At 37.3% G+C, this 14005-nt stretch overlaps 1 protein-coding gene across 3 annotated transcripts in view; it reads left to right on the forward strand.

Annotated features, from left to right (window-relative positions):
* Window positions 1–14005, forward strand: part of LOC306771905 (ankyrin-1-like) — a 191151-nt gene that overhangs the window by 116915 nt on the left and 60231 nt on the right. For 2 of the 3 annotated variants that reach the window (XM_079261231.1, XM_079261232.1), the window contains 6 exons: window positions 195–293; window positions 414–512; window positions 628–723; window positions 2652–2724; window positions 4730–4765; window positions 9787–9910. In XM_079261231.1, the coding sequence (XP_079117357.1) occupies window positions 195–293; window positions 414–512; window positions 628–723; window positions 2652–2724; window positions 4730–4765; window positions 9787–9910 (527 nt within the window). The remainder of the gene's footprint in view (window positions 1–194; window positions 294–413; window positions 513–627; window positions 724–2651; window positions 2725–4729; window positions 4766–9786; window positions 9911–14005) is intronic. The other variant, XM_079261233.1, reaches the window with a different exon arrangement.

The following is a 14005-nucleotide window of genomic DNA, read 5'->3' on the forward strand; positions in this document are numbered from 1 at the left end:
AAAATTTGAAAGGGGACAAAACTGAAAGAGATTTTCTTGTGTTGCCTTGTAGTTTAGATTTGTATCAGTTACTAGTCAGGTTTCCTCTCAGGCCTTTAACGCTATCCTCACCTGCTTAACACACCGCCTTACAGTTTGTTAAATTCTACATGGCCACCTATCTCATTTGCTCATCTAATTTTCCACATCACCAGCTGGGATACACTCCTCTCCATGTGGCCTGTCACTACGGCAACGTGAAGATGGTAAACTTCCTGCTGAAAAATCAGGCGAAGGTCAACGCGAAGACCAAGGTAACCATGGAGTCTCTGTGTGTCACCGACTGTGTCACTTATTTTTAGCATCCATGCATTTGGTTGTGTGCGTGTGTGTTTGCTGTGTGTGTGATTTCTGACCTCATCTCTCCTCTGCAGAATGGTTACACACCCCTTCATCAGGCTGCACAGCAGGGACACACACATATCATCAACTTGCTGCTGCAACACGGAGCATCACCCAACGAACTCACTGCTGTCAGTGAACTCTGATAAATCTCCAGAGTTTATTCCTGCCTATGATTGGAATTTCTTCCTGATCATTATCCAACCAGGAACTCACCGTCTTTTTTTTTTTCCATCGGTACTCCAGAATGGGAACAGCGCTCTCTCCATCGCCAGGAGGCTTGGCTACATCTCTGTGGTTGACACACTCAAAGTGGTCACAGAGGAGACTTTGATCACTCAGGTCAGGATTTGTTTTGAAATGATGAGTTTTAATAGCAAAAATGGATTCTTTGGGATTGGAAGCACAACTTAAAAGTGTCTTTCGTCATCTATATGCAATATACTGTAGATCCTAACATTATCCCGCAATTCCCAAGTACTGTTCTCTGTTTACATCAGCCTATACCTGCAACAAGAAATGCATTTTAATTCTGCATCTGGTTTCTCTTACAAGGCAATTTTGTTGTTTTTTTTAAACGTATGTCTTTAAGTTAAGCTAAAATTTCAGGCAAAGAAAGTGAATATTTAACTTGTGAAATCTAAACTTTAAAAATTTAAAAGGGATAAAAAGAATGAAGTCATATAATTATCAAGTCCTAACCCTTTAATTCATAAAAACCTAGATACTAAAACTATCACAGCATTTCATCAGGATATTTAGCACATCAAAAGCCACATAATATAATAATAACAATTCCATACATAATACTTTACCATAGTAAACCATTATACATTGTTTTATCACAGCAGGTGTCTGTCATAGACTGAATTTACTCTCCCTCAGCTGGAAAAAAACTTTTGGTAATTGATTATATAATGTACAAAAAGTAAATAATAAAATAAATTAAGAAACAGTAATCCATCCATCTTTCCATTTTCTTAAACGATTGTTCCAGTTAAGGGTCGCAGGGAAGCTGAAGCCAATCCCAGCAATCAGTTGGCGAGAGGCAGGTACACCCTGGACAGGTTGCCAGTTCATCACAGGTTCTAATAGAATAATATTTTATATAAAATATTAGGGCAACATATGAATGATTGCATTTTAAAATAACTAGTGTATCTAGAAAAATGAGTTATTTACATTTAAATTTAAGACCATCTGCACATGTCTGTTGTAACACTACCACAGTCAGACCAAATACTAATATATTAATATTAGTATACTATGCTATAATACTCAAATCAAATACTAAAGTTTTTATTTTAAAATATTTTCTTTTTATGGTTTTATATACAAAGTTGTCATTTTTCATTCATATTTTTGTTTGTTTTGTATATTTTCAGTGAAATACAAGCAACAGCAACAGCAACCTGCCTTTTTTGTTTGTTTTTAAATGTGTCCATGTAAAATGTGCACAACCTGCTTTGGCATGATGCTGCTGAAATCAGCAAAGATTTCCCTGAGTAAGACCCCAAATGGAAAGATGCATCAGCTGCTCCAAAATCTGTATACATTGATCAGCATCAAGGCGGTTTGACACCAGCAACATGGCGTGTGTTTGCTGGTCTGCTGCGTCACAGCTGATGTTTGCAGCCTTTTTCTGCTGCATAGTCTGATTCCAGTAATGATCCTTCATATAGTTTTATGTAATCCTTCGTGTCCTCACCCCAGGTAACTTCCATTACAGTGTGCAGCAATGCACCCTCACATAAAAGATGCTAGTTTTCAAGCTGCATGCTGAAATTAATCTAAGGTCTCTCCACTCTTCAGGGGAAATATTAGATGCTATGCTAAAGAATTTTGTTCACAATGTTTTGTTTTCCTTTTTACCTCCCTCTGTCTTCAGTAAGGCCAGGCCTGCAGATAAAGGTGGCAAAATTAATTCATATGTGTACATTTTATGTTTGTATTTTATTTTATTGACCATAGTTTTAAGAAGGATTCTTGAAACTGTTAAGTTTTAGCATTAAGAAAGAAATCATATCAGTTTTTAATGAGTCAATAAGAAAACCTCAATAGCGACAAGCGTGACAAAACTTGGATGATGAGATGGTTTGCAAGTAACTGTTTACAGTTTATTTACATCTCATACAGCAGGGTTGCGGTGTTATTTATTGTGATTATTCACATCTCTTTGTAGAGCAGGAGCTGCTGGGACTGGCAGGTGTTAAAATAGCTAAAGTTAATCACCATCAGCAGCTTAATGAGAGCATGTTTCTGGTCAACAGACCGTGATAGAGAAGCACAAGATGAACGTCCCAGAGACCATGAACGAGGTGCTGGACATGTCTGACGATGACGGTAAGAACTCTACAAACAGCCGTGTTTTTGCTTCTCAATGTTTTTAAACCTTTTTAAAAGCAACAGACTAAAGCTCTTTTCAGTCACAAAACCTTGTAAAAGAGGAACAAAATGAATCCACAATTTAATGTTATGATCATGAATTTTGCATAATTTTCAGTTATGTGATATATTCAGTTATTGTATCATCAGTTTTATTTTCTTTCCATGCTATAATTTTGTTGTAAATATGATTTTTCCATTTTTTTTGGGTCTTTTTTCCTCTAACCCTCCTCTCCATCCAAACACAGTCCATAAAGTCAATGTTCCCGAAATGATCACAGATGACTATTTTTCTGATGTGGAAGAAGGTTTTTTTTTTTAAAATTTCACTACATTTTTCTTCTTTTTTTCTAACTCATCTTGCATGTCAGTGTTTGTATCCTTTAAACATTTCCTCTTTTGTTTCCATTTCATTCTCTATTTTCAGTCTATTTTAAAGTTCTGCCTGCATATATATGATTTTACTTAATTTAAAGTAGAAAATATTATCCATCTCATAAAATTAAAGTTTTATAAAATTTAAAATGAGACAATAATCAGTAACTGTAACATCTGATGGCTTAAAAATGGCTGCGTATTCTTATATTTTTCAAACTGGTGTTACAGTGTAGTACTGCTGCTTCCACCTTTGTCTCAACCCGACCGAGTCTTATAAAACCTTGCATACTTTCATGCTTCTAAATGCAGAGACTACATCTTTTTTACTTGTTGCCATGCCAACTGTCTGCATATGGCGTTGTGGAGTGTGTATCAGGTTTCTTTTCAGTGTGTTGAGGAGACGGGACATACACTTGTCATCCTTTGTCTTCTGGGGCTTGTCAGTGATGCTTTCATTGTAGTATCACACAGTGGGGCCAAAGCAAACGCTGAAACAGCTGCTGCAGTGTGTGTGTGTGTGTGTGTGTGTGTGTGTGTGTGTGTGTGTGTGTGTGTGTGTGTGTGTGTGTGTGTGTGTGTTTTCTCCCACAGTCACCAGTTTGATTAAAAATCAGTTGAACTTGACCTGTGGACCAACTGTACCAGATAACATGTACACACTGTATGGAAGGCTGGAACTGCCAAGTTAGAAAATAATTATCTCAACTAATAAATTATTCAATAAATACATTTATACTGCAAATGATATTAGAATAAGAATTAATACAATACCCGATTTAAGAAAATTGATATTGTTTGCTTGATTTTCAGTTATATTATTTAACTTAGTGTTATTTCCTTTTTAATTTTTATTTCTGTCATTTCTTTTTTTTATTTATGTTATAATATGATATAATGTAATGATACATATTTATTTAATTGTTAATTATATGTATTCAAGTTGCACAATTTTAGAAAAAGAGGATAATTATAATAATAATAAAATAAATCAGTTAATTTCCTGAAAGATATGGATAATAATATAAAATAGAGTAAAATATAAATTAACAAAAATTTGGAGAAAAAAAAGTAAAATACTAATACATACACGATATGTGTTATATTTAGAAAAATGATTTAAAAAAATCATATAAAAATAAGCAAGTTTAAAAATAAAATTGAAATCATTGACATTTACATAAAAACCAATAAAGAGAAGCATTAAATCATTGTCAGAGAGTCACATGCTCTGTGCTGTCTGCAGTTTTTATGCCTTCAAAATGCCAGCAGGTCCCCATCTCTTCTACACAAATCAAACTTTGCTGCAGTCATGAAAAGTTTGTGAGATTTCGTCCTGTGCCAGCATTTCCTTACAGTTTCTGCTGCCATCTCTCAGAACATATGCTAAAAGATAAATATATGAAGCGCAAGTCAGTCATATAATTATTTAACTCTCCATGGGAATATTTGGAGGAAAGCTTCATTAGTCTCTGCTAAATACAGAGTACAATCAATAAGAATAAATAATGAAATGTTGATAATTAAGTTGTTATAAATTGATATTAACTATACTATAAACAGGGTCTGCTTATTTGTCTTTAAACAGAAATGGATGCTGGGAATATCTGCATCAGCTATTCCTGTAAGTGACCTTGCTCTAACTAACTCCAGTAACCAGTATGAAGTGTTTCAGCCCAACTCTTGCAACTAAACTCTCCATAGTTATGTGCATGTTTACTTTCACACGGAAAGTGTGGTCGAGTTGTTGTTGTCCATCTTTAACTTCAGATCTAAAAATACATAAAGTGTAACTGTAGTCACATGAACACAATTGCACACACTCGCATACCAGCGGAGTAACAGCGCTGATTAGCATCTCCAATAACACACTCACTCCATGAGCTAAATCAGGACATGCAGCAGAACCAGCGCAGCCTTTCCTAAATGTTTTACCATGTTGTAAAATATGGAATAAAAATAACCGTACAGTATGAGGAAGTCTTTTATATTCTGACGATAACATAAGTTCTACTGTAAACTCGACACTTTGACATTTAAAGTCAGCTGTGCTGAACAAAACAGAGGCAGAAACTAATTTGTCTCACTCTGATATGATATAAAATAAAGGTATGATAATATGCAAGTGCTGTAATGCCAACAAGAAAGGCTAAAAGTAATTTAATGGAACCTGAAAGTTACTTTACAATACTCAATGACTTTATGATTTATCACCTTTCTTCTGTAATACAAGCTGTGTACACCTGAGACGATATAAGCTATATGAAAAAAATTAAGTCACTTAAAATCATCTCCTCAGCTTTTTCCCGTTAATCTTGGTCCTTCTCACCAGAGAACCAAGTGCAGATAAGTTCAGCTGCATGGACGGAAACTGGCAGTGGTGTTCAGTTAGAATAGGCAGTGCCTATACAAAGCAGAAAGAAAATAATCAAATCAATCCAATTCAATAATTTGTTTTTATTTTTTCACATTCTTTTACAATTATTTTTTATATAATGTTTCAAATGATAATTTCTTGTAGCCTGTAGTAGCCTACCTATTGATATGAAAGTGATGGCGTTCAGTGCTCATAGCTTAATTAAAAACGACTCAACAGCACCTCCTCCTGGCCAGACAGGGAAGCTGCATTGCAGCTGTACCTCTATTAAAGGCAAAGTTCCCCTTGTATAATCGTAAAGATGGGTGTTTGCAACTGTGCATAAAAAGGCGGCTCACTACGCTGCCTTTTTACGTTACTACACTATACCGATGGTCTATGTACGTAAGAATTGGTGAAGTTATAGTTTGCTCTGAAGCTACATGACAGGCTCAAACCATTTCACGTCTTTTTTCTTTTGAAGCAAAACGTCAACTTGCGCTACTGGTTGTCATGACATGTAAAGTTTATTGGGACTGCTATTGAATCATTTAGCCAGCTTTTTTTAAAGGTGTCTTACAATCTGGATTTTGTTAGATTAAGCAGACACTTGGCAACTACCTGCACGTGTAAATTATCATTGGTGTGTCCGTCACAATCTGCAGATGTCCACCTAACCTTAGAGCTCATGGCACATGCTGGAAACAGGTATATGTCGTATTAAGACTACCCAGAGTCAGGGCATTCCATTTTCTCTGGGTTGCAGGGAAGTGGGAGCCTATCTTAGCAATCACTTCAAAACAAAAAATTATTAATTAATCGGAGACTTTGTAATAAATGAAAATCAAATAATCATTTTAATCGCACAATATTTGACTTAAAAAGCAACTTTTTTATGGATTTCTGTGGATGACCGAATCAAGTAATAAACACAGACATTAACATTGTAAACTCAAACTTTAGTAATGTTTGGAAAAATACATTTGCATTTCGGTTTAAAACAGTAGAAAAGGAAATAGAACCAAAAGCGAACAGATGTAAAGCTAAAGTTCCGTCTGTTCTCTGATTAAGAGTCTACAACGGATTACAGTACTTTCATTTCTTTAATGTTTGAATCCATACCTAATTAAATGGTTTAAAGGTGGAGTATGTAAGATTTTCAGCATTTTCAAAATAAATTAACTAATAAAATAACTACAACCATAATTAGATAGTTTTTTGAACATGTAGGTTACAGTCTCTCCATATTTGATGTGTTATTAAATTACAAGTTTAATTAATGACAAATGACAGAAAGCACATTTTTTTACTGGTAGGAAAACATTTAAGAAGGGTCTTTGTCATTTATTAAACTTGTAATTTAATAACACATCAAATATGGACAGACTGGAACCTACATGTTTAAAAAAAATCTAATTATGATTGTAGTTATTTTTTTAGTTAATTTTTTTTTTTTTAAATATTGAAAATCTTACATACTCCACCTTTAATATGCGACTATAAGCAGGACCAGGTAACTGCAACTGAACGTTTCCTGCTCTTACTGCAGCTGGCTGCTAAAAACCCGTGCTGCGATTGGACCGAGGCTCTGTGAGCATTTTGGATGGAAGAGCAGCATCTCCTGCTTATCATTAAGAAGAAGTTAATTATACGTCAGTCTCTAATAACAGCAGAAAGAGTCGTCACAAGTCACTTTTTTGAAAAAGAAAAAAAATCCCTCGACTGGTCTAAAAACTGGTTAAGTTAGTACTTCTTTAGCAGAACATTAGCTGCGTTTCCATAACATTTTTTTGCAAAGTAAAAGCGATATTTGTACATTTCGACACACAATAATTGCAATTTGCACGTGTTTCTATTGAACTGGGTTTAGCATATTAAGCTTCAGTTCTCGTAAAATCTCATCTTATGCAAGGTTGTTACATAGCGTTACTTTTGTGTTTGCTACGGCTTTTCGAAGCTTTTCTCCCTCATTTTCTTTTCTACATCTGTTTCCCTGTTGTTTGTTCCATACTGCTCCATCTTTACTGGAAATAAAATGGTCACTTCCGGGGACACGTAAATGCAAAAAAAAGTGTTTCCAATACAGGTTTACAAGATATTTCTACATCAAAACGTCTGAAAAACCACCTGATAATATAATAACTTTTTACTTTTTGGTGATATTTGAGACTATTTTCATAATGTGGCTCCTTTTATTGCCATATTTAGTTTTGGTGCAATTCAAAGTGTAATGCAAACGCAGCTAGTGTAATCAGTGCACCAAGAAATTATTCTGCATTGCTTGGACTGCAATTAAATGCTTCATTTTTTTATGTAACAATCATTGTAATTAAAGCATTAAAGTCCCAACTTTATTAAAACTGCATCATTTTTCCAGTGTTCAGCTCTACCATCCAGCTGTCCTACATGGCTTTAAAATGTCTCTGTAAAGTCATTGTTTAATTTTAATTAATTTTGCATTAGGATTATCATGCAACGCCTTCTTTAGATGCTACGAATGCCAGACACAAAAATGTAGTTTTTCCTTATTGTTACCTGTTTGTAGTTCGTTGTTGTCAGATAATTAATGACATGGGTATGTTGTTCATATGTTGTTCATTTGTGCATTTAGGTTTTTTGCATTTGTAAAAAAAAAAAAAAAGTAAAATGTGTTTTCTATAGATGACTGTATGGCATTATAATGTCTGTGAACATGTGGAGCCATTGTGAAGATAAGATGCTCGTGTTTTAGCAGAGAAACTTTGGTCGAATACATACTGAAGGATGTTTAGAGCGTGCAGGAAAGGAACGTTGCAGCCGAGCAGACCAAAGTGCAAAGGCTGGTGTGGTTGGAGGTCATGCAGGCAGGTGGATTGCATGGCAGAGGACACGAAGAGTCTGATATCTGCTGCGAATGACAGAAATCAGTCCAGCAGCTTTACAGAGCGTCTTAGGTCATGTTTGTGCAGCAGAGTAAAAAGGAGAAGCAGACGTGTGAGAGACGGATATGATGTAAGAATAAATCGGTGCATAAATCTCATAAAACTAAGTGAGAGTTAAGGAGCCGTGGAACTTGTAGCGATGTTAGGCAACTGCCTGAGTCACACACCCACTTACTATTTCTGTCCTGGAGTGAGCTCTAGGTGTCTGTTCAAGAACACACACACACACACACACACACTCTGGATAATCCCGGAGCGGGATTGGTAGGCGGGAGAAAGCTGATCTGTTTTCTGTGAGAGACGGACAGTTAATGCAGGAGAGAGCGGCTGGAGCTGAGGGGAGGCAGCGAGTCGAGGAGAAGTTAGTTCAGGGTGAAATCTTCCAAACTGCACCGTGAATGAAGTGTTTTAAAGCAGGAGGTGAGTTTGGGCTCACTGAGGAGGAGTGTGTGTGTGTGTGTGTGTGTGTGTGTGTGGGGGGGGGGGGGGGGGGGGGGGGGGGTGTTTGCTCCTGTTGCAGCAGCGCTGAGAGGGGAATCCTGGAGAACGGCTTGGAATGTGGCCAGATGGGATCTGCAAAGTGTCCGTGGAGAAAGTTTAAAGGGGGGGAGGGTTGTGGGAAAGCAGCAGGGTGGTGAAGGGACACAGAGAGGTGGAGGTTGGGGGTGTCTCTCTTTGTGGCTGCTGGAATGCCTTCCTTTCCTTTCTCTACGATTCTCCGCCTGCATGCACTTGCTCTCGTCCCCTCGCTCTTTCAGCCCGGCGGTCGGCAGCTTATCTGCAGCTCTGCTGGGAATAACATGCTGCTAACTGTTTTCCTGCTACGCCCGTGATGTATGTTTCACTCTCTTTCCTGTGTCTAAATGATGTTTGCTGTGTGAAAACATTTTCATTCATTGAAGAAATTCCTTTGTTGTCAGTAAAACTTGGTTAAATCTTTAAAAAGCTGCAAACGTAACGGGACGGCTTGTTGTTTTGAGCTTTGCTGGTTTATTTTCACATTTTTTTCTGGAGAAAGAAAAGCTTTTAGTGACAGTTTGAATGTGTTTATTAGACCAAAGCTAAACTGGAAAACAGCCTCCGGGCTGAGGCTGCATTGATCTGTCTGTCTAAATGTGTGTGTGTGATGTATGTGTGAAGGACTAAAACAGAAGCACACACATTATATCCCACCTTTCCTGTAAAAAGCACGTTAAAAATCTCAGGATGTTTTGTCTGCGAGATCTGCTTGTTCGTATTTTTTCTGTACGCTTTGACAGCTCAAAAACTCTGAGGACGAAGTTTTAGTTTCACCTGCAACTGATGAGAGAAACGGACTGAAAGTCATCCCTTCCTGAAGCCTTAACTTCTTGTGTTTTCATCCACCAGGTGATGATGCGATGACGGGGGACACAGACAAATATCTGGCCCCCCAGGACCTGAGGGAGCTGGGGGATGATTCGCTTCCTCAGGAGGGCTACATGGGCTTCAGCGTGGGGGCACGGTCACAGAGGTGAGGCTCACCAGGACATTCCTCAGCAGACAGCCTCTGTTGCTGCGTCTCTAACTTTTCTGAGCCGTTTTGATGGCGGTGATCATGGCAAACACTTTATTCCAGGTTCAGTTAATGAAACGATGATAAAAGATTCATGCCCTTCATTAAAGACGAAACTCGTTCATTAAGATGCAAGCTCTTCCAAACCACATGCCAGACTCAACGAGGAGTTGATGCTTTGGGACTTTTTATTGAAAGAAAAGATATTTTTGAAAAATAAAAACAAACTTTAATGGATAAAAAAATCAAGTATAAGCTATAGCTAATCTAAACGGATTGGATCTGGTCTGTCAGCGAAGATCCCAGAGACGAGCTGCAGGGTTTTACTGCAGGTTGAAGCTAAATACAAAAAAATAAAACCTTTGCCAAACCAGCGTATTGTTCACTTTTTCTGACCGGCCACTAAAACTTCCAGCTTCTCTCGGCTGGCGCAGTTTAAATTATCATTAACGTCTGGAATTAGGTTTTAGTATTTTCCAGTTCTGGATATGAATGGAAGATGGAGGAGAGAGTATGGAGGAGCATTTTTGTTTCTAAATTCAAGCATTTTTTATGAAAGATAAAATTAATTACAATTAGATAAATGTTGACCAAGCCAAGGAAGAACTGATCACATACAGCACACTATTCAGAAGTGGGACTAAGATGTTATTTATTGTTTCAGGATTTTGGTAATCTGCTTTTTTAAAACTCTAAAGATCCCAATGTGCAAGTAATACTTTTCATGTGCAATAATTCTGCGTGTGGGGCTGAACCAGGGTTTGCAGATGATTTACTAAGAGTGATTGTGTAAATGGACGGCAGGTGGCACGTTGGAGACTCTCTGTGTAAATCAGGGTTTTGCGCATTTCGTGGTTTGCAACATGGCGAGTTCGGGGGGGATATTCAGATCCAAAAGGGCTGCAATCCAGCAGGTTTTCCCACATACTCCTGCTTCAGCAAGTCTGAGTCAAATTGAAAGGATCTAACAGCCTAACAGGTTCTGCACAAAATGTACTCATTTGAGTCAGCTGTGTTGGAGCAAGGATACAGAGAAAAACCTGCTGGATTGCAGCCCTCTTAGAACCGAACTGCGTACCCTCAAACAACTGCAAAGAAATCTGAAACTGCATGTGCAGCGGGTTTGCACATGTTTCAGTACATGCAAACCTTTAGTAGACTTGGGTCTGAATGTCTCGATGGCTGAACTGCAGTTTCTAAAATGCTTTGAAATAATTAAAAGTTTTAAGTCTGGAAATCGTGGAATTTTTGAAAGAAAAAGTGTGTTGAAGCTCTGTGTGTGCAGAACACACACATAGAGGCGTTGTCTGTTTGCAGACACGTGCACAGGTTCACAGAACATTTGCAGCTGTTTGAAGGGAAGGAAAAAACATGAAAAAAGAAATGAAAATAGTATAAATAGGAAGATAGAAGGTGAAAGTTCTGGTTATAATGACAGTTAAATACAAGACTGTCAGGATTCACCACCCTGCTGGTCGAAGGAATAGACCACTTGGAGGAATGATTCGCTTTCTGCAAGGGAGCAAATAAAACGGTGCATTTACTGTACATCAGACATGTCAGTGCAGCGTTGCAGATAAAAGTCAAAAGTCCAAAATGACCTTTTTATTAGCGTCACAATTCACACTGATTGATACCTTTAGCATTATTTAGCTTCATGGTGGCTTCACATTACATCAGTAGCTGCGTTTCCATTATATTTTTTTTTTGGTAAATAAAAGCAATATTTGTAAGTTTTAACAAACAACGGTTGCGATTTGCAGGAGTTTCCATTTAACAGTGTTTAACATAACCTCAGTTCTCGTAAAATCTCCCCAGCCGGACGAGAGTTTACAAGAACTGCGGCGTATGCAGGGTAGCCACGTAGCGTTATTTTGGAGTTTTTATTTGCAGCTTTTCTGAGCTTTTCTCCATCATTTTCTCATTTTCTAAAACTCTAAATTTCCCAGTTGGTTCCACACACCGCCATCTTTACCAGAAATGCACCGGTCAGAATCCCCCACGTCACGTCCGAGGACACATAAATACAAAAAAGTGTTTCCATGACACTCTTGGAATATCTTTCTCCTTCAAAACGTCTGAAAAACCACCTGATGAGAGCGTCAAAAGGTTTTTAGTGATATTTAAATGTTTCCTTTCGCGTTTTTTTTATTGTAATTTTTAGTTTATTTTTGCAATTCTAAGTTTAGGTTTTAGGTTTAGAAAATTTATTTGAACATAATGACAAATCTAAAAACACAAATAGAAATAAAACATGACAAAATGTTTAAAAGTAGTGGATGGAAACATAAGCTTATTTATAGTGATGAAGCAATGTAATATCAATAACAACAATAGTAACTCAATAGGAATACAATAATAGCAACCCAGTATATTAGTGATACCTGTAGAATAATAATAATAAATGGTGTTATGGAAATGTACCTTATCACGTTTGATCACCCATGTTGCTGACTTTTATCGTCCTCTGCGTAAACAGAGCCACTGTGGCAGTAAATAATCACAGAAAACAGGAACGTGAACTTGTACGTAGGTGGCACATCGCTGCCAACAGCATCACCAGGTTGCTAAAACATCCATCCCATGTTAGTGACAGTGGTCAGGAGATACTTTTAGCTTTGCTTCTCACATGTTTGAGGCTTATAAAGGACACAAACCATACATGTCACCCATCAGTTGGATCATTTTCTTGTGAAAATGTTGTTTATCTTCCTCATGATGCAGTGTAAATACAGCCAAGTGGCCGCCGCTCTTCTGAGGTGCTCTTTATTGTCATTTCAGGATGCTTAAGATGTGTTTCTTAACACTGTTTCTTCCTTACTGATATATTCAGTTCATTTTATGTACACATAGTTATTTATTGGTGATTATAGGATAACAGGGTTAAAAGCAGTTTTCTTTACAAACCACACTTTAACTCAGAGCTGAAGTTATTAGCCAGACAGAGATTTCCCCTCAGGAGTGGGAGGTCATAGTTCGCTCCCCGTGGCTGCTGAACTTTACTCTTTGTGAAATATCGACACTTGTGCAACAAGCCGAGGAGGGCGGCGTTATTGAATATCTGAGGGGTGACACAAACGGACGCTGAGCCACAGGAAATTAGAAACATGTCCGCTTCCATGGCCTCGAGTGCTGGGTTAGATCACCACACACTTAGCAAGGCGAGATGTGCGTTTTAATGAGCCCAGCTTAGAACTGCTTTCACGCGCCGGTTTCCTCGATAGCGACGGGATGAGATAAAACGGCTGAGAGAGAAATAACAGAAGCGTTTAGCAGCTAAAGAGTTACACTTTTCCTTCAGGAGCGGAACAAACAAGAAAGTCGGATTAGAATATCAGCTCGTGTTGCTGCATTTCTGCCAGAAATTACATTCATTTTTATTTATTTTTCACTGCAGTTAAAAGTGGCTAAAATATCTGTCGTCTCTAAATAAATAAATAAATATTAAAGTTGAAAGTCTCTCAGCAGGAATAAATCGTTTATATATAGATCCTCGTCTCTGTAAACAAAAAGAAGAAATGTCAGATTGTAATAGAACTTAAGTCAGAATTTTTATACTTTTTCTCCTCTGACATTTGGCCTAATTTAATGAATGAATTTATCAGCCATTAGTAGAGAAATTAGGTTTTTTTTTATCCGTGGAAAAAAACCCAAACTCTAATTTTAGTTTAACCAGTACAATCGAATTAATAATCCTTCCAAAGATCCAAATAATATGAAGTTTTATCAGTTTGTAGTCAGACCAAATCTTTCAAATATTGCAACTTTATTTGGAACGACGGGAAGGGAATAAGAATAAGATTAACCCTTTTAGCGCCGTACCTATTTTACGGCTCAAAAACTGCATTTCCATATTTAAAGACTTCATGGTCTATGATGCCTTTTGAGTCATAATAAAGGGAACACTTGTAAGATTTGTGAAGATATAAATATTATTATATGTTCTAATAGTGAAGAAGAAATGAAAATGGCAAAAAAAAAAACACTTGCAGGGTGGATATGAATGCCTTTGGAATAATGCAGCTGTAGCTTTCAACTTTTGTCTAATCATAT

This window comes from Telmatherina bonti (genome assembly GCF_933228915.1).
Source record: "Telmatherina bonti genome assembly, chromosome: 21".
Taxonomy (NCBI): domain Eukaryota; kingdom Metazoa; phylum Chordata; class Actinopteri; order Atheriniformes; family Telmatherinidae; genus Telmatherina; species Telmatherina bonti.